This window comes from Pygocentrus nattereri, chromosome 26 (genome assembly GCF_015220715.1).
Source record: "Pygocentrus nattereri isolate fPygNat1 chromosome 26, fPygNat1.pri, whole genome shotgun sequence".
Classification (NCBI taxonomy): domain Eukaryota; kingdom Metazoa; phylum Chordata; class Actinopteri; order Characiformes; family Serrasalmidae; genus Pygocentrus; species Pygocentrus nattereri.
Genome location: NC_051236.1, coordinates 10,598,713 through 10,620,274, shown reverse-complemented (window position 1 = coordinate 10,620,274; position 21,562 = coordinate 10,598,713). Strand labels below are relative to the sequence as shown.

Here is a 21,562-nt window from a genome sequence, read left to right as displayed (position 1 = left end):
CTGAGCTTAGAAAAAATATCCCTGTAGATTTTCTTGGAAAAGTGAAAGCAAGCGTCCCTTAAAAATGAAAGCTCTAATAAAGGCAAGGGTGTAGACAATAAATACAGAATATATATATATATATATATATATATATATATATATATATATATATATATGTATGTATGTATGTATATATATATATATATATATATATATATATATATATATATATATATATATATATTTATTTATTTGTTGATGCTTCTGTGTGGTATTCTGTTAAACAGACCTTTCTGCCTTTTTCCAGTCACTGAGAAATGAATTACTAGACCTCAGTGGCAGTTCTGACAGGAAATTAATTAAATGAAATAAAAAGAGGAAAATACAGGTGCTTACAGTCTTAATCTCAGTGCAGTTTGGAATTTTATGTTGGGTGAAAATCCTGAAGGTTTACACACAAAGACAACACTGCTATCTGGCGGCGTCTGAGGAACACGAGCCAGAATACGGGTGTTGGACGTCTGGCCCAACATGAGCCTGTGTCACACATTAAAAGCAGTAACTTAGTGTCTGTGTGTGATTTATCCAGCAGGCTGTGTTACTGAGCAGCATTGGTGTAAGCTGAGTGTGATGATCCTCGGCTCCTGAGTGTGTGTGTGTGTGTGTGTGTGGTTAGTTTGGAGCCGTCACCAACCTCACTGTTACTGAGTCACATGACGGAGTGATGGAGGCCGCGGCGGAGGACCTTTGGTCTATGGAGTAAAGATGGCAAAATACATCAGCCGAACGGAAACGTGGGTGTTTCCCTTGCCTGCGGTTCTTGATCGGCGAGATTGAGCATCACAGATCACTGATCAACATTCGGTAAGATTTTATTTGACTGCGAAAAACGATAAACAGAATAGCTGCTTGTTTTGCTAATATGGTTAGCTGGTCGGCTAGCGGGTCCCAGTCTGACAGCGGCGGCTCTGTAAATGACGACTGAGGCGGCATTGGCTCTGAAAGAGCAAGTTAGCTACTTCCTCATTGGTTTGGATGCCAAATAACCCTCTTATTTATCTTATATTGCTTATTCTATCGACAAAATTCACCACCTGTTGGGATGTGGGTGTGCAGAGCCGGTGTTAGGTTAGCTGTACATCACAGCGAGCTTGTCAATCAGTCCCACCGCTAACTAGCTACCCAGCCTAGTACGAGGCTAAAGTCGACTTCGTATTCGCCAGCGTCTTTTTCGTATTTTAATGGTGCCGCTGTAAGTGCTGTACCATTTAAGGTGGAACGGGAAATTTGAAAAACAAGCTGGCGAATAAGACGCTGACTCCGGCTTCGCTAGCTAGCCAGCTAAGCTACCTTAGATAGCATTCAAACGCGAGTAGCCTGCGTTGTAAGTTACCCGCGGTGACAGCAGGGAAGCGTTAGTTTTGTTTTGTCGGACTGTAAAATATCCAACGTTAATATTGGTCACAGTTTAACCGACCGGCTTGTAAATCAAATATTTGTTACTGTACGTTAATATTCAGTGTGTCTCCTTTAGTGCTAGTGTGGTTAGCCAGTTAAGTTGTCATCTTGAGTTCACTGACTGCGTAACAGCGTCTCCCGGTTTCCGCTGACACTTGCGGGTTTAACTTAGTTGGCATAAATGGCATAAAATAACTTACATGCTGGTTTCTATTTAGCTGACAACGAGATTAACCTCGTCTCTAATTGTTGACTTTAGAGTCTTGTTGTAGGCAAGAAACGGGCAAAATGAAGATATTTATCGTTAATTAAGATCAATTGCGTGTGATTATCGCGGATTACATAGCACTTACATACCAATTTTTACACAAGTCAGACTTATTTTTCTATAAGTCAGACCTTTATCACAAAACTATAAAACATAAAACATGTCAGACATCTTGTATCAAAAATCATTGTTTTCGGACTTTTTCCATAGTATATTTATAAGCATAAACATGGCCCTGTTGGTTAGGGTTTCCCCCCCAACTGACAAGATCTTAGGAAAACTTAGGAACAAAATTATGGTGTATTGTGAAAATGTCTTGAAGTGTCATAATGTTATGTTTTTGCTATATTGTCTGCTCATGTTGGCAGGTATTTGCGCCAAGCTCTAGAAATAAAACCAAAGGTCACTGGCATTACTTTGTTAGTGGCCTCTGATGAGTAGTCCTTGTCAGATCCTTTCAGTTTAAAAGGCATTATGCTCTCCATATAGAGCTATAATAGCAAGGCCCAGGCTATTATGTGTAAAGAAAGCACTGTTCTTGAGATCTATATCAAAGTAGATTGAATTGAAAATAAATGGAAACTTTCCTACATTATCTGCTGTCACAGGCATGTCGAGAGTGCTCTCTGCCTCTTTTTCTCTTATTAACGTGACTAATAAATCATTATTTGTCAATTGTCCTTGTGGAAATGTTCCACTTGAAAGGCAGCTGTTTTTACAGCAAAATCAGTATTGCACCTACAGTGCATGCACTGTTCATGTGTGTGCAAAATAAAGCAGACCCATTGTCTGGATTCATCTTTAGTATGTAACCAGTATGTTATGCAGCCCAAGCATTAATGTCTCTATAGCATCTATAAAGTTTCTATAAGGTCAAGAAACCATAGTGCACCTCTGACTTTGGATTACATCATCGCTAATCTGGCAGGGATTACTGTAGACTTTTCCTGTTTCCAAATGAGCTCCTAGTGTCTTAAGTACACGCATCGCACGTAACAATAAAGACAATGTCTTAACTCTTCAGAGAGGTGATTTCTTACCAGTGATTTAAGACCAGGTTCATCTGTCCTTACTCTTGAGTTTGATGCAAGAAGCATTTACATACGTTTGATCTCAGATACAGTGATGAAAATAGCGCTTATGGAAAACAATGTTTTAATAATAATCTTGCTTAATATCATATCTTCAGTGTGTACATATGTGTTTCATTCATTTCTGTGTATTCAGCTTGCCTCATTTACTATTATTCATTTATTTATGTTTATTTATTTATTCTTCCTTATCACTTCTTTACCACAGATTCATCTAAGACCCAGCACATGCTTTTAATGTCTACACAATGAAGGCCCAATTACAGATCATAGGTGAGCATTTCTAGAGGCACAGCAGCTACTGCAACAGAATTTATATCTTTAACAGTCGGTCTACCTTCAGTTCAAGGTCATTTTTCTCTGTGTTTATATGTATACATTATGGTCTTATCTCATCAGTCCTGTCAGCGAAGCTAAAGGAGAACAAGAAGAACTGGTTCGGACCCAGTCCATATGTGGAGGTGGCTGTGGATGGGCAGTCTAAAAAAACAGAGAAGTGCACCAACACTCACAGCCCCAAATGGAAGCAGCCACTCACAGTGTAAGTTTCAAAGTACCATTTAAAAATACAGATTGAGTGCAGGACTGAAGGGTTTTCTCAAGTGCTGAGGTGCTGTTTTTGTTTTTCTTTTTATCCCCCCTAGGATTGTTACCCCCTTTAGCAAATTAATTTTTCGTGTCTGGAGTCATCAGACTCTCAAAGCGGACATTTTATTGGGAATGGCAACTTTAGAAGTCAGTGAGACCCTGAAGTCCAATGACATGAAGAGTAAGTTCTGCTTCCTTTCACATGTGGGTTTTATATTCATATGTACTGAACATTAAACCACAGATTAATATTTTGTGTGTGGGCTGTGCGTATGTGACATGCTTGCTGTATTGCCACTGAGAAAGGCAGGTGAACTGGCTTACTGCATTAAACACAAAGGCTCTTTTCAGAAACGCCGCACGTGTTGGCCACATGACCTTGAAACGCCCACTATGAAAAATATAGCCTTGAAATACAAGCCAGACCCTAGACCAGGCCAGCAGGGGCATTATTTATTTGAATAATTGAAAAATAGTGGTCTCACCACAGGTTATCGTCTCTCTCTCAGATATTCTAAATATACTGCATGGTGTAGGATACAACACAAATACACAAGGTTGGGAAAGGATAATACATAATAATAATAATAATAAAAACAGGGAGCAATCCACTTTGACCTGTATTCAGACAAAAACGATGCTAAGGCAAGATATGTAATTTCTTTGTCAACTTCATTGTTCTTTTGTAAATAACATACTCATTCTGTTATTTATTCATTCAGCACCTTCCAAATACAGTTGTGACAGGGCAATTTAAATCTCAGACATGTTAAACAGGGGATGCAGTCATGCTTGGAGATACAATGAGCGTCTAGGGTTCTCCTTTAGAAGCTGTAGCCAGTCAGCAGCCTGTTCATGTTGTCCACACACACACAAAAACAAACATACATACACACACACACACACACACACAGAAACAAACATACACACACAGACACACCCAGCAGGCCATGTAGGGGGAGAACAGAATGAAGGAACATAGCAACTTTTATTCCCCACAGGTTCACCCCAACACCATATGTGTAGTATAAATGTGTAGGGGGTTTACAGTATGAAATCTTTGAAAATGTGTTATTTTATATGTTCTTCACAGAAAATATGAGCAAAGGCCAAGGAATCCGAGATTTAAATATTAATAAATCTTTTTTTCCTTTTGGTAAACAAACATCACACACGTGTTAGTAAATGTGGCTCCACATAATATCATTGTAATATCATTACTATAAGTGCATAATGCACTATATCGCTAAAAGTATTCACTCGTCTGCCTTCACACGCATATGAACTTGAGTGACATCCCATTCTTAATCCATAGGGTTTAATATGATGTTGGCCCACCCTTTGCAGCTAGGAACGTGTGTAAAGGGCAAGGTCGAAAACTCGAACTGAATGTCGGGGATCTTCAACTCTTCAGACAGCTCAGCAATAAAAACTGGTGTGATTCTGTGGGACATTAGCTCAGAAGTACTTATGACAAAATGTTGTCAGTAAACACTTTGTGTTTACTTAAGACAGCACTATGCACATTGAAAGCCATTTGCCAACAATGTCCAGATACGCTGTTGATTTGTGGAAATGTATATTGTGGTCTGACAACTCGGCTGTCCCAATTGTTTATGGAAGTAATGGACATCATGTTCTCCAAGCATGAGTAACCAGCAGATCTGTGAACGATGTCTTTTTCAGGGCCCCAATGCTCATTTCAACATGACAGCGCCAGGCCGCGATCTGCACATATGCTATCAGCATGGCTGCATAATCAGAGAGGGCAGGTGCTAGGCTGGCCTGTCTAGAGTGTAGACCTGTCCTACTGACAATGTGTTGTGCATGTTGAAGGGCAAAATATGGCAGTGAGCTCCCTGTATGCTGAAGATTTGTATAACAGACGAATGTCGAAAAATCTGCTTTCAAAGCTATTGATTGCTGTCTTAGTTATTCTTACGCATTATTAAAAGGAAAGGCAAACATGCTCCTGTCACAACTTTTTTGGAACATGTTGCAGGCATCAAATTCAGAGTGAGTGAAATATTATTTATGAAAAAAAAACAATAATATAAAACATTAATTTGTTTTTTGTACTGTTCTTACTTTAATAAAGTACAGTTATGTAGCCTTATTCTCTGTCACCACTGGTTGGTAGATTTTTGGAGGACTTCTTTAGCTTGCATCTTCCTTTGTCTTGTACTCTTTCTCTAATGGTGCTCTTCCCTTGTGTCAGTCTGTGAGGTGGTGCGGACTCTGCCGCTGAGTGCAGAGAGAGACAGCAGTGACGTAGTGGGGGATTTGTCTGTGTGTTTGGATGGAATGCATGTGGATCCTGAAACTTTCGCCTCTGAGGAACAGAAGCACAGTGAGACATCTGTTTACTAAGAAAGCATCATCTGTTTTCAAATTTACCCTTTCACTTTGATATAAGTCTTCCACAGCCAGCATTCTAACTTAAAACCATTACAAAAGAGTCTGCAAAACTGGTCTGAGATCAGATCATATTTGCAACTTCTGCAATGTAGTACATAAATTCATGGTGCACCTTTTTTTTCCACCTGTAATCCCAGATGCTCTTCCAAATGGAGAGTCCAGATTGAATGGGGATGTGGCTGGCAGGTATGTCAGTCTTCTGCTTTTTTTTTCATACAACAAAATTTCTGTTAATACATTTCTATCTAAATGTTGTATTAAAATAGCAGCCAAGATGTTTGCTTCTTAATATTTTTATCTGACATTTTGTCACTGTTAAGATTAAGGTATTTATCCCCTAAGATGCAGTTTGGTGTGTCAGCATTTGTTCTTATATCAAACTATAAAATACAGGATTCCACATAAGAAACTTATGGCCCATATCCATAACTTCAAGTTTCCAAGTATTGATCTGTGGATTCTGCAGCAGGCCAATGTATAATTTATCTGTTAGACAGATTTCATTAATTACGCACCTACATAAACCCATTTCAAACTTTGTCAAATTTTGTTTTTGTCAGATCAAGTCGAGATTCCTCTCCGTCCAGTGACATTGCTGATGATCCTTCTCTTCCCAATGGCCATGCTGTGGGCAGTACAGGGTCTCCGTCTCCTTCTTCAGGAGCTCTAAGACCACCCCGGCCACCTAGACCACAACGCCCTCCCCCACCCTCCCCTCAAAGACCACCCTCCTCCACAGGTGTGCATCTGCTTTCAGGGGTGGGCTGAACTTCTGCCAGTTCACGGCGCTTATTGAAGTTTAAATGAAACTTCTTTGACTTAGTGTATATCTTTATAGTAAATTATCACTAAAATTAATTTTCTGGCATTATATTTCACAATCATCAAAATGAAATATGGAAAATCTGTATTAATTCTAAAGACATATTTAGCCCAAAAAGTAATGTTACTAGTACTCAGTGAAAGCTAATTGGATGAGATTTTAAAATACTAAATTTAGACCTTAACATTTCCAAATTTATTTTTACACACAGACTATATTATTTTGGGTGAAATGCTTTAATATAATGTATTTGTTTTCTCTACAGCCTCTTCAACAGGCTCTACTCCCACCCATGGCAGCGGTGGTCCTAGTCCAGAAACATCCCCACGCGTTTGTGTGAATGGTGAGCCAGCAAGCCAAGGGTCAAACTCTGGTCCAGGTTCTGGGTCGGGTCAGGTACTCAGGGTCAGCCCCACTCCACCCAGAGTGTCTCCCATCAACAATGGTCCTCTTCCTCCTGGGTGGGTTCTGGTTCCTCTTTTTAAATCATAACACAATGCTCATTTCACAAGAAATGTCAATCACATTTCTTACTTGTAATCTGACAGTGGTGTTATATTTCTTACTGTCTCTGGTGAAGGTAGCACTAAGATTGTAGATGTATCATTCTTAGATGATCAAACATTCAGGAAACGTATTTGCACTGCAAAAATGGACTCCTCCATGGATGTTCTGTCTGTATTATCTGACTTGTTCGTTCTCTCTCTCTCTCTCTCTCTCTCTCTCTCTCTCTCTCTCTCTCTGTGTGTGTGTACATGCACACACGCATTTGTATTATAGCTGGGAGCAGAGAGTGGATCAGAATGGTCGTATCTACTTTGTGGATCACATCGAGAAGAGGACTACGTGGGAGAGACCAGAACCTCTGCCTCCTGGGTAGTGTAGTTCCTCTAATAAAACTTATAATTAGAATGTAGCCATGCTATATTGTTATTTGTTGTTACAAACACAAAGCAGATGGAAGTAAACATAAAATATAATTGTAAGGAATTGGGGGAAAATGTGTAGAGCATTTAAATGGACGCAGTGGTCCTAACTGTACTGTTTTGAATGGTTGTTTAGAGGTTGTTGCTTGATTTTGTTGTAGCTGGGAGCGCCGGTTGGACCCGATGGGCCGGGTGTACTATGTAGATCACATTAGTCGGAGCACGACATGGCAGAGGCCAACTGCAGAGTCTGTGAGGAACTATGAGGAGTGGCAGAACCAGCGTAGTCAACTGCAAGGAGCCATGCACCAGTTCAACCAGAGATTCATCTATGGGGTTAGGACACACACATATGTTTTAACCCTTTACAGTTCATCTGCCATTTATAGATTCAGTGGCAGATCTAGAAGGTTTTAACTGGGGTGGCAGTGAGTTGTGGCAGGGGTGGTACTAGAGCTGTGTGTGTTGATTTGTGCCTGTAGCTGTATGTCTTAAGACAAGATTCACATGCAAGACGATTAACATATAGAGTGAGATTTCTTTGGTTCAGACTTGCACACTTACTTCTGAGTTGCACACTAACATATGGTTGGAATGTAGGCACTTTGTGCTTATTACAATTTGCGTTATATGTTAAAGGCTGCAGAACTGGGATAGCACCCCATAGATCTGCCCCTGCATTGGTTCTTAAATTGCATAAATAGCTAGACTATGAAGGTATCTTTATCCATTTCTGTAAAAAAAAAAAAAAAAAAAAATTTCTTCATGTTAGTTTTGAATGTGTTCATTTTTGCCTGTGTCTCTCTAACCCTTCAGCTCCAGGACCAGCTGGCACCAACTGCTAATAAAGAATTTGATCCACTCGGTCCTTTACCACAAGGATGGGGTAAGACATGCACAGATTCATTCCCAATTACCTTCACCACTGACTCAAGTCACAAACTCACCTCAATTATATGAACCATGGAATGGTAAATTGGGTATTTTCATGCTCATGGCAGGCAGTGATGTTTGTTTTCACTTGTTTGATATATAATATATTCATATGTGTGTGTGCCTTTTCTCACTTACAGAGAAGCGGACTGATAGTAATGGAAGAATGTACTTTGTTCATCATCCTACAAGGTCAACACAATGGGAGGATCCTCGCACACAAGGGTAAGAATCAACATTGTGAAAATAACTATCTAGAATCAACATATAACCTTCTATAAATGGCCTGACTAATATACCATTACCCCTTCCAGTTTCTGCAAACTTTACTGTTGCCTGCTGAATCACCAGTGAATCATTTGAATCATATGGCAGAGAATGAATTTCTCTCCTAATTAGTAGGACAGAGAATATTTAATGATAATATAATTGTATGCATATGTGTGTGTGTGTGTGTGTGTGTGTGTGTGTGTGTGTGTAATGGCATATTGCAGATCTTTTAAAATGCATTTTGTACTGATTTTTAGGTTGTTAAATGAGAAGCCCTTGCCAGAAGGATGGGAGATGAGGTTCACCGTGGATGGGATTCCATATTTTGTTGACCACAATAGGAGAAGGACCACCTACATTGACCCTCGCACAGGCAAATCTTCGCTGTGAGCTCTACAGTGTTTTTTCCATATTTTTTCATTATTGTGAGAATATATATTGTCTTATTTGGAAATTTAGAAACTACATTTCAAATGCTAATTAAATCAGCTGTGTAAAATTGCTTCATAGGACACTCAGTAATAAGCAACCATTTCCTTTTATTTAGTCTATTTTCTGTTCTAACTTAGTTTTTCTTTTTGACACGCAGTGAGAATGGTCCTCAAATTACCTATGTGCGAGACTTCAAAGCCAAAGTACACTACTTCCGCTTCTGGTGTCAGGTGTGTTATGAAATTGTGATGATGGAGGTCCTTGAAATTCATATTATGTATAATTTTTAAAGTGATTCCTGATTCATCCTTTTGAAGTCACATGGGTTATTTATTTTTGTTTCATCAACACAGCAACTATCAATGCCTCAGCACATCAAGATCCATGTCAATCGTAAGACATTGTTTGAAGATTCCTTTCAGCAGGTCAGTGTGAAGGCTTTTAATGTTTAATGAAGTGTTAAATTAGACTAATGGTTCCTTCTGCTTCTGGATTCCTAATTAAAAAGCTAGTGCAGTTACTAATTCAAAACTTAAACATTGATTTCATAGATTATGAGCTTCCACCCACAAGATCTGAGACGGAGGCTGTGGATCATCTTCCCAGGAGAAGAAGGGTTAGATTATGGAGGTGTTGCCAGGTATGTTTATTATTCAGCTAAAAACAAACTTAAATTTGAGATGTTTGTTATATTTGTATTTTCACATTTTAATTGCTGACTGGCTTTATCAATATCTGTGTCCTGTTTCCTGATATAAACCTTGATTTTAGAGATAGTTTTAGAGAAAATTAATGCGATTGCGCACATTAAAATGCTAATTCTATTCAGATTCATGTGGCTTTTACCCTCTTAATTGGGTCACAAATCTGTAAATTTCTTAGCCCCAGTTGCATAACATGAGATGCAATGTTACTGTATTTAATATTGAAGCACAATGGCCTACTTGGAGCTGCTGCACCAGTTGTGGTCTACTGTAATAACTGGGTCATCTGCAAAGATAAGCAGAAAGGAAATGGAACAATACTTAGGTTGCAATGCGAAAATAATGTGTGCCTCTGTTTCTGTATGTGTGTTACAGGGAGTGGTTTTTCCTGTTGTCTCATGAGGTTTTGAACCCCATGTACTGTCTATTCGAGTATGCGGGCAAAGACAACTACTGTCTGCAGATCAATCCAGCCTCTTCTATCAACCCAGACCACCTTAAGTACTTCAAGTTCATCGGACGATTCATTGCTATGGTAAATGTTCAGCTTTGTTATATACAATCATATTCAAATAACTGGTATCAATCAACTTATGTTTAACAAGAGACCTCAGATGTTTTGTTGCAGTGTATCCAATTAATATAATGTGTCCAACTATGACCACTATTAGCCCCCCCAATTTACTTTAATTAAGATGCACTTTACCTGCTACCCTGGAAGGATGTAGTCATTCACCACATCCTTTTGCTCATACACTGGGAACTGAGCTTAAACTGCTATTCAGAAATATTTTTTACATAACAGATGCACACTATTGGCCTGCATCACACTGGTCAAAATGGTGAAAAGTGAAAAAGAAAAAGTTAATTCAATATAACTGCTTGTTTCATCATACTGTATGAGTTTCGTTCAGTATTAAACAACTTTTTGTGTTTTCCTATGTTACCTCAGGCTCTGTTTCATGGGAAGTTCATAGACACTGGCTTCTCTCTGCCATTCTATAAGCGGATTCTCAACAAGCCTCTGGCTCTAAAAGACCTGGAGTCCATCGACCCAGAGTATTATAACTCCCTCATCTGGATCAAGTGAGTGATAACTATCAACAGTCAGCATCTTAATAATGTATAGTTAGCGTGATGCACTATATTTCCAAAAGTATTCACTCACCTATCCAAATAATTGAATTCAGGTGTTCCACTCACTTCCATGGCCACAGGTGGGTGTATAAAACCAAGCACCTAGGCATTCAGACTGCTTCTTCAAACATTTGTGAAAGAATGAGTTGCTCTCAGGAGCTCAGTGAATTCCAGTAAAATGACAGCGCGGAGTGAGTGGAGGCTGAGGTGCATAGTGCGCAGTGGTCGCCAACTTTCTACAGAGTCCATCGCTACAGACCTCAAAACTTCATGTGGCCTTCAGATTAGCTCAAGAATAGTGTGTAGAGAGCTTCATGGAATGAGATTCCAAGGCCAAGCAGCTGCATCCAAAGCACCGCCACTGGACTAGAGAGCAGTGGAGACGTGTTCTCTGGAGTGACAGATGGAGAATCGTAATCTGGCAATGCGATGGTCGAGTCTAGGTTTGGCGGTTGCCAATAGAACATTACTTGTCTGACTGCATTGTGCCAAGTGTAGAGTTTGGTGGAGGGGGAATTATGGTGTGGGGTTGTTTTTCAGGGGTTGGGCTCGGCCCCTTAGTTTCAGTGAAAGGAACTCTTAATGCTTCAGCAGGCCGAGAGATTTTGGACAATTTCATGCTCCCAACCTTGTGGGAGCAGTTTGGGTATGGCCCCTTCCTGTTCCAACATGACTGCGCACCAGTACACAAAGCAAGGTCCATAAAGACATTGATGAGCAAGTTTGGTGTGGAAGAACTTGTCAAGACTCTGTGCAGGCCAGTCCTCTACCCGATAGAACACCTTTGGGATGAATTAGAGAGGAGACTGCAAGCCAGGCCTTCTCGTCTGACATCAGTGTCTGACCTCACAAATGCGCTTCTGGAAGAATGGTTAAAAATTCCCATAAACACACTATTAATCCTTGAATTCCCAGAAAAGTTGAATCAGTATCAGAATACTTTAGCTGTTATAACTGCAATGAAGCTGTTATAGCTGCAAAGGGTGGGCAAACATCATATTAAACCTTATGGATTAAGAGTGGGATTTCGCTCAATTTTATATGCGTGTGAAGGCAGACGAGCGAATATTTTTGAAAATATAGTGTATGATGGCTGTAGATGTCCAGTTGTGCTCAAGGGAGAGTATGAATAGGGAATATGCAGTGATATGTTTTTTAAACTCTTATTTTTGTTCTTGCATTGTTTAAATTTCATTACATGCATTACATAACAATACAAATAATGTATTTGGTCACATACTTCATTACTTTTGCATTTCTTTTACATTCTGTAAGGGCAGATTTTTTTGTAATGACAATGTAGAAAATGTTTTCAAAAAAACAAGAGTGTATACACAATAATTACCCTGTTTGCTGTTGTCAGAGATGTTTGCAAAGTATACAGTTTGTGTTATCTACAAACCACAGGTTTGACAAGGTGATTGCTCCTCATATAGAACCCGGCACAAAGTATTTTATTGGAAATGGAAATTTACTCACTGGGTGATAGATTAGGAGAAATGTGGTTTGGGGATTGTCACAATCATGAGCATGATTATAGGAATAGAGAGAGGATGATTGGGTTCACTCACAGCTAATTGACTGTTGCTGCTGAAGTTTATAATGACGTTTACTAACAGAGGGAATAACAGTGAGGGCTGGAGATGTTGTGTTTTTTTCCTGCTGATGTTGAGACTGTTGATGTTAACCCACAGGGAGAATAATTTGGAGGAGTGTGGGCTGGAGATGTATTTCTCTGTGGATAAAGAGATCTTAGGTGAGGTCACCACACATGAGCTGAAGCCAGATGGAGGAAACATTCTTGTAACAGAGGAAAACAAAGAGGAATATATCAGGTAAGGGCTTAGATGTAAGATGTACTGTTTTTGGTAGAGATATATGAATAATTGTGAAATAGCTTTAATATTAATATTTCCCATATACCTGACAGTGTTGACTGCAGAATGTGACTTGACAAATTGAAAATTGGTTTTGTGTGCTTCCCCAGGCTAGTGGCAGAGTGGAGATTATCCAGAAGAGTTGAGGAGCAGACTCAGGCTTTCTTTGAAGGTTTTAATGAAGTCTTGCCCCAGCAGTACCTACAGTACTTAGATGCCAAAGAACTGGAGGTACAGACCATTACACAGTGGCTCAGTGCTTATTTATGAACTTGTAACTCAGGACTTTATTGAAAGGTTTCTTTTAAAATGTGTTCTGTAGGTGATGCTGTGTGGGATGCAGGAGATAGATCTTGCAGACTGGCAGAGGAACACAATCTACAGACATTATGCTCGCAGCAGCAAGCAGATTATCTGGTTCTGGCAGGTTAGTCTGAGTCTTTGTTCACAAAGCATCTGTAAGTACGACTCCTGGTCTAACTCACCCTTGCATATAAATATATTCATCAGAAACTAGGAATGTAAAACCTATCCTAGCTCAGCCTTTTAGCTGCTCTAAAGCTACTTCTGTGCTTTTTATGTCACACTTGTCTTTTCACTGGAGTCCTACAGTGTTTGTTTCATCATTGTCCATAAAGAATTAGTTGCATACCCAAATATACAGATTTGGGACAGTATATGAAATGCAAATAAAAAGACATTTTGACCTGTATTTAAACAAACAGTTCAGACAAGATATTTAATGTTTTTCCTTATCATTATCATTTCCTTATCATTGTCATTAATCCTGAAATGCTAGTTGTCTTACAACAGAATGGCTGCATAATCAAAGAATATGGGTGTTAGCCAGCCTACAGTCCAGACCTGTCTTCCACTGAAAATGTATAGCGCATTATGAAGTGCACAAAATAATAATGAATGCAACAAATGTCAAACATTGTGGTTTTTGTACTGTTCTCTGTTCTATAAAAGTCAAACACATTGCACTAATCACTGCTTTCTGTTTTTATTAACATTTCACATACTGTCCCAACATTTTTAGAATTAAGGTATGATTTTGAAGGAATTTTATCCTTCTATTCTTGGCTTGTTGAGCAGCCTTCATTGGCATCTCTGACATTAATGCTTATCCTGCCTGTTTATTTTCACCGTCCTTGTCTTGCTCTTTTACTTTCTTCATATAGTTTGTGAAAGAGATGGATAATGAGAAGAGGATGCGTCTATTGCAGTTTGTAACTGGAACCTGCAGACTTCCTGTTGGCGGGTTTGCTGATCTCATGGGTATGTTTGGTTTAGTTGATCAGTTATTTTACACGATTGAAATTGCACAACAGACATGTAAAGCATTTGCAGATTCTCCCTTCGAATGCAGGGAAGTAATGTAGGTTTAGACAATGAAGTAGGGGATCACAAGAGGAATGCAAGATGAAAGTGGCTTTTGGGTTACTGAAAACTGTTATGTTAACAAATAAATCTTTGATGTTCAATAGGGAGCAATGGGCCACAGAAGTTCTGCATTGAAAAAGTGGGGAAAGAGAACTGGCTTCCCAGGAGCCATACATGGTGAGTTCATACCAAAGTAGGGCTGAGATTACCTCTTACAGGATTATCTACACTTTGAAGCATTTTGAACGGTGCCTAATCTCAAATACTTCTCCATCCACACTACTTGGGCCAAAGTGTCTACTTTTGATCACAAGGCAGTATATACAGTCAGGTCCTAATAGTTTGGACAATGATGAAGTTCCTGTTATTTAGCTGTCTAGCATAACATGCTTACAATTAAATAGTAACCACAAGCAGCCCTTTAACTTTGATTTGGGGGTATTTATGTCGAAATCTGATGAACAGTGTAGGAATTGCAACCATTTTCACCCATTTTTAGACACTCAGAAGTAATTGGACATACTAACAATCATAAATTCAGTTGTTGTTTTTATTTCCTGGTCAAAAATCTTTCGTGGTCAATGACTGCCTGAAGTCTGGAATCCGTAGACATAACCAGACGTTGGATTTCTTCCCTGGTGATGCTGCATCGTTTGTTCTTGGGGTGTTTTGCCTTTAGTAAGTGAATTGCATACGTGATTGGGCTGAGGTCAGGTAATGGCCAGTGTGACCAGGCCATTGCAGAGCTTTGCTTTGCCAGTATGTTTTTGAATATATATATATATATATATATATATTTTTTTTTTTTTTTTTTTTTTTTTTTTTAAAGTATTGTCCGTCTACACTGTGACACGCCATCTAACATGTTTTGATCATTTGGCTGACTGAGCAGATAATATGACGCTTTAGAATTCATTCTGCTGCCTTTGGTCTTCTGGGCCTTTTGGTGTTTCTGAGCTCACCAGTGCGTGCTTTCTTTTTAAGAATGTACCAAATAGTTGGAAACACCTAATATTTTTGCTATCACTCTGATGGATTTTTGACTTTAACACTGTAGTAGGTTGAATTGAAAAGAAAGTGGATGTAGCTTGAAAATTTTAACGAGTACAACTTCTAAGACCCTTGCCCTCCCTCTCTGCTGCGCTCCAGCCCTGCCTTCAAAGCCCCTCCCTGTAGAGGAGGCTTCCATGTGCGCACATGCTAGCAACCATGGCAGCTAAAAAAGGCCAGGTAAACAGCATGGAACACACACTGGTAAGAACTTGAATTAAAATCCACACAGCTAGATATGACAGTGTGTTTATTTGTGTTTTCCGAAGTCATTTACTGAAGGTATTGGGTTTGACTGAGTGAGAGCATGCGTGGGCTGATAGTGTGAGGAGAAGGGTGCACCCACAGCCTGTGCATGAGCAGTGATTGACACTCTGCCAGACACTCTCTTGGCTCTGATTGGTTGTTTTGATTCGGTCATAGTGAATTTTTGCACTAGGTGGAACCAGAGGAGCGATGTTTTTCACAGATTGTGTGTCTCCTATACAAATGTCAGGACGTAGTGACAGTTTTAGCAAATATGACCAACATTTATTTTTATACAGCTTACATATTGCAGCTTGAACAGCAGCAGATTCCAAATGCAAATGCCACACTTGAAATCAATCCTAGATCATTTGTTGCTTAATTATAATTGAAATAATGAGGGGATAGCACATACCTGGGCATGGAACAGTTGTGCAGCTAATTGTCCAATTTCTTTTGAGCCCCTAAAAATGAAGAGGGGGTTATGTTTGGAAATGGTTGTAATTCCTACACTGTTTAAATGATTTGGATATAAAAGTAAATTAAAGCTTGCATTTCAAGCTCATATTCACTATTTTTAATTTGAGGTTTTAATTTCAGCTCCAGTATCCTGTTGTAGACAGCTAAAATAACAATGACCTCTAAATGTTTATGGACCTGACTGAAATTGACTACAATATAAATGAAGCCCTCTCTCAAGTAATGCTTAATTCCTTCACAGTCATTTTATCTCACCCCTGTTGTTATTAGAATTGTGTACGATTGAACAAATTGTGCTTTTATTCACATTCATTTTTTTTCCCCCTTTTGTGTCTGCCGTGACAGCTTTAACCGTTTGGATCTACCCCCCTATAAGAGCTACGAGCAGCTCAAAGAGAAGTTGACATTGGCCATTGAGGAGACAGAGGGCTTCGGCCAAGAGTGATACAATGATACTCTCGCATCTGCTTGGCACAGGACATCATCAATGCGTCTCTATGGCAGTGTAACTGACAGTCTCACCTGAAAGAATGCTGCTAGTTCTGAGAGAGAGAAAAAGAGTGTGTGATGGAGAAGCAGGAGAAATGAATGAGATCACCCACATCCCTTGGGCTCACTTTTCCCCTTCTTCAAAGTTTCACTCATTCTTGCGGTAATGCTGCCTTAGTTAGTAAGTAATCTATGCACCAGAAGGCCCGGGCTCGATGAACTGAATCCTGCTTAAGACATGCACATGGTCCAGGCTATGCACCCTACTCCCTGGTTGGCTGGATTCACGTTTAGGATTTTCCAAGACTGTTTGACCATTTCTGATTTTAATCTTGTACATGTCTCGATTACAGACCGACACTTTATTGTTCTAGCAGAACTTGAAGTAGTTCCCCTCTGTGAGATTGTGCAGTGTCTGTGTCTGATAGAGCTGTTCTATATGCATGAATATACACAATAGTTTTGTGGGTTCTCCATCAGCGAGGTCACCCCATCCACTGACTCAGAGGGTGACTGAATGTGATCAGCTTTCCAGTTCCAATAAGGATTTTCTTGCACCAATAAAGCACTTTGAGAGATGAGATCAGTGGTTGAAATGTGAGAAAACTGCTTGATAGGTAAAGCTGGCTCATAATCATTATAAGGGATTTGGTGAGGAATTTAGGAGTAACTGCATTGAGTCTTGATTACCAGAACTGGAGTGTTTATAATGAAAGTCGTTTGCATCTAGTGACCCAAATAAGCCAAAGACGTGAAGAGAGGTGGCGTATACTGGTGCAAGTCAGGTTTCATTACATCATGTTGTGCACGTCCCGCAAATGTTCTTCTATGAGAATTTTCCAAAAAGAATTGGGGCAGAAATATGAAGGGTGAAGTCATTCTTAAATACTGGGCCATAAGGAATATAAGCAAGATGCTGTCAAGATACTAATAGATCATTATTGTGTTATTAGTGATATGAAAATTGGTGACGTCATGCACATCAAAGGGGAATTCTGTTAGTTTTCAAGATTTCTGTATAATTAAATTAAGAGTGTTTTAATATGAAATGCTCTGTTGTAGGGAAACACGAGTCAGAATTGTAATTATTCAGCGGTTCAGAACCGGACATTGAAAGAGTTTATTGCTTCTAAATAGCTGATTCACAGGACATTATTGATTTGAAGCAGTTATGAGTAGGTTACCTGGTGCCTGTGACATTGTTTCACAAAAGTTTTGAAATAAGGTTCTAGCATAAAACGTTATGGTAGAGAGGTACATGCAGGGTGTTCTAAGGCAAAATAGCTAAATTAAAAAAAAATTAAATAAAAATAAATAAATTTCAGATTTTCCAATGTGTTACCATCATCAACATAACATATAAAAAGCCAGATGATGCGCACAGGTCTGGTAGTTTTGGATAGCAAATAAAATGGTTATATTTATAGACTTGGCAACCCCTGGTTGCTATCACCACCACTGTAAAGGAATTTGAGCAGATTTTTTGAAGTTTCTCTACAATGCAGCATTTCACATTAAACCACTCTGAATGGCTATGCAGAAGTTTTGAATTCACCTTTTAACGCATTTAGAAAAGTACCTTCCTGGGTTTTAATTCTGGTTATCGTGCTGTTGAAATCTGAAGTGAGACTATTTTGATTTGATTCGGAGTCTGAGTGTGCACGTGTCACTTTCTGGAAGAGTCTAGTTTTCTTCTCTGAGTGGTTTTAGAAAACTCAAACTGTGATGAAAAGCTCTGTCCCTTTAAAGCCCATCTTATGCTTTAATTTAAGAAACTGTGGTTGAATACATTCACCAGTAATGGGGGGATGGGGTTGAACCTGATTTCAATGAATGGATCAGCCATTGCAAGTCTACTCCTGCTGAAAGGTGCTTTCTTTCCTTTTCTTTCCTATTTTATTATTGTTATTTTAAAGCACTTCATTAACACTGAGCTTCTCTGATGCTTAGGCTTAGGAGCCTTGTTCTGGGAAATTCAATGTATGTTATGTGTGTAGAAACTATAATGTTAATATAGAAATATAAATAAATTGCTGTAAAGTTAAAATTTCTAACCACATAGTTTGAAAGGCCATAGTGAATCGTGTCTTCAGAGATTTCATTGGAAGGGTATGTCAGGTGGGGAGAAAAACAACTTAAAAGATTGTACTTACAAATAGTGAAGCTAGTGTATCACTGGCATTAAAACCTAATATAGAGATTGAGGATGATTGGAAACACTTTTTCTATTCAGTCTATCTTGGAATCTCTTGAATATACCATAGATTGTGCTTCACTGAAGCATGAGCCAATGTGAATGACATAGTGTAAATTCTTACATCATTTTCCTGAATTGGTTTTGCTCTTTCATAAAGTTGATATTCCTACAGATGAGTTTATCTTAAGTATCACCAACTGATTTCATGTTTTAGCACAAAATAGTATATACGAATCCATTGGATGTCTAAATGCTGGAAAAGGGGGAATATCCAAATGTGTCACAGTCAAATGGACTTAAAACGCTGGACATTAAACAGGCATAAAACGGATTTGGTTTCATAATTTGTGAAAACCTTTCAATTTGCAAAGGTAGAGACTAGTTTTCAACTGTACTGTTTTTTCTGTTAGAGCTTCACTGTAATTCACTGTTCAGAGAGTTGCCCCAGGAGAAGTGGTGGAAACTTTCCAGTATGCTGTTTACTTTCTGATTTGTCCTGGATTTGAGTCTCTGTACCCAAAAACAAATGCATATCAGTAATGTTGGAGTGTACTTAATTACAGAGTTGATCATTACAGTGACACCACAGGTTTCCTGTGCTGGGTCCCTTGCTTGTAGCCTTTCCCAACACAGCATGCTTAATTACAAGGCACTTTTGTCAACAAACTGATGTAATAATTATGAATGGACAGCTATATAAAGCTTAGTGCTCCAGTGAACCCCCCCCCCTCAACTCCCCCTGTCTTAAAACAATCGTAGGGTTGAACATGTAAGCAGAAATGACCGTTTCACCTCTTTATTTTCTTATCTTAACAAAGGCATTGTAAATCATGTAACACTTAGCTTATATCTTTTAAAAAGTGGGGTTTAATGTTTTGAATGAATTTTATTTTTCTTATGTGGATGTGTACAGTTAGATGACTCTTGATGAAAGATCAGTTTATTCTGAACTGAAGAAATAAATATGTACTGCATCATTTCTCTTGTGCTGATCATGTGACGTCCATAAATTGCACTGTCCATCTTGCACTGTATTTGGCAAAAGCAAAAAAAAGCCCTTATGCATAGGTAGGTACCACCATTATCCTAATAATAGAAATAGTAAAGGCAGTGTAATCAAACAAGACAAGGGAAGATCAGGCTTACCATGTGACTGCGTGAGTGCGTGAGTTTCAGTTGCATGGGATATGTAATATTTGAGGATCTTGCAGATCCTCTCTTTCTCTTGCTTAGCATATCTAGCTTAATGGCTGTGATATGGAGCAAAATCAATGATGGTGTTTGCATCTGTTTGGACAGAATGAGAAAAGGAGGCACTTATGCATGTCAGTTTGGGGAAGATCATGCATGGAATTATTCTGTTTAAGCTGTTTTGGAAAGACATCTACACATTACATTGCCCCCTACTGGCTACCTTACAACATTGACTCTGCAAGGCCATTAGCTTTAGTGTTAATAAAGAGCACTTCAGGCAGCAGAAATCATGCCCTCTCTCATGTCTTCTACTTTACCAAGACACTACATTCAGGGTCAGAAGTGGGATGCTGCACCCTTGCGTTAGGAAGTAGAACGTAGCTTTGAAGAACAAGGAAGGCAGAGCTCTGTGAAAGACAGCACAGTGAGGCTCAGCAGTAGAGAGGCTGGAAAAAAATGAGCCAATGAAAGGTAAGATGCACCTTAGCAAGCAGCATAGTGTTGCGCGGTGGAGGAGCATGCATGCTTTGTGGCCCCTGAGCGTAGTAGCTGTGCACCCCCGCACCCCTAACCAACATTATTTAACAATTCACAATACTTAAAGCAGCCACTTTCATCCAAACAACTTGACTGAACTGTTGGGTAAACGTTAATTCACTGATATTACTGTATTCTAATCTTTTGATGGGGTCCCTAGGTGGGCCTAGACATTTTGACTGGTAAACAACTATGTCAGGTACAACTGAGGATCTCTGTCACCAGCACACCTTTATGTGTAGACCATATACAGTCAGGTGCTTGCCATAGGTCAGGCAGAACACCTCAACTTTCCACTGGTGGTAGGACATCTAGAAATCCATCTTCGATCCAGCACCAGAACTGTGTTCTTCATCTCAACTGGAACCAACATGGAGCAGGACCAGCTAGATCATCACCCAAAATACAGAACCTTCATTAAAAGTTAAGATATGCTTTTTGCCTACTTTATTCCTTATAAATCCTTCCACTTTAACCTTTATATAGACGAACAGGGTTAATTTTTTCAGCATATGAACATAACCTAGTACATTGTTTAAAAAGAGCTTTCAGCATAGCTGGCAGCAACCACAGACATGGTGGTGTATGCCTATATCAACACTGCCTGCTAAAGTTAGGACTAGGGGTGACGGGTGGTCATGTAGGGACTGGAAAGGGCAACGGTGAAGGTGGGTTTCTCTGACCTTGCTGTTTCCTAAAAATGGTGAGCATTTGTTCCAACGTCTTCAGAGATTCTGTGAAAATACCAGAGATTAATGAGCTACTTAGCCTTTGCAGATCTGTTGTAAGCACTTAAAAACATCTTTGAGGAACTTTGCAGGTAAGACTTCAATACAGCAGGAGGACAGCTTTAGATTCTGTGAGAATTTTGTCACTGATAATACTAAAGTCAGATATTTTAACAAGATTTTTTCTGTGCTGTATTATGTGAGGAGCAGCTTCATTTACTGGTAGTGAAGTTACTATGGCCTGTCTGATTCTGATTATCTGGCCTCTGAAAAAGCAGCAAATTCATTGCACTTAGACTGAGAGAAACTCAGGATCTAGAACAATAGGGGGCTTTGTCAATCTACCAA

General features: G+C 39.2%; 1 protein-coding gene across 1 annotated transcript; it reads left to right on the top strand.

Annotated features, from left to right (window-relative positions):
* The first annotated feature begins 511 nt into the window (after window positions 1-511).
* On the top strand, window positions 512-19,732 carry itcha (itchy E3 ubiquitin protein ligase a). Its single transcript, XM_017705243.2, has 24 exons — window positions 512-846; window positions 3,008-3,072; window positions 3,199-3,340; window positions 3,444-3,568; window positions 5,606-5,737; window positions 5,943-5,991; window positions 6,366-6,544; window positions 6,894-7,089; window positions 7,409-7,504; window positions 7,716-7,890; window positions 8,371-8,440; window positions 8,628-8,712; window positions 9,015-9,143; window positions 9,347-9,419; window positions 9,543-9,614; window positions 9,741-9,829; window positions 10,269-10,428; window positions 10,846-10,979; window positions 12,725-12,865; window positions 13,018-13,138; window positions 13,230-13,334; window positions 14,092-14,188; window positions 14,398-14,470; window positions 16,415-19,732. The coding sequence occupies exons 2-24, from the start codon at window positions 3,048-3,050 to the stop codon at window positions 16,512-16,514; spliced, it is 2,568 nt and encodes an 855-aa protein (XP_017560732.2). The 5' UTR covers window positions 512-846; window positions 3,008-3,047; the 3' UTR covers window positions 16,515-19,732.
* Window positions 19,733-21,562: the final 1,830 nt, after the last annotated feature.

What these genes read in the sequence shown, in the direction of transcription:
- itcha (XM_017705243.2), top strand. Translation starts at nt 3,048, where the DNA reads ATGAAGGCCCAATTACAGATCATAG. An exon ending in GAAGTCCAATGACATGAAGA is followed by an intron (nt 3,569 to 5,605) that starts GTAAGTTCTGCT and finishes CCCTTGTGTCAG; the next exon opens with TCTGTGAGGTGGTGCGGACT. An exon ending in CGCACAGGCAAATCTTCGCT is followed by an intron (nt 9,144 to 9,346) that starts GTGAGCTCTACA and finishes TTTGACACGCAG; the next exon opens with TGAGAATGGTCCTCAAATTA.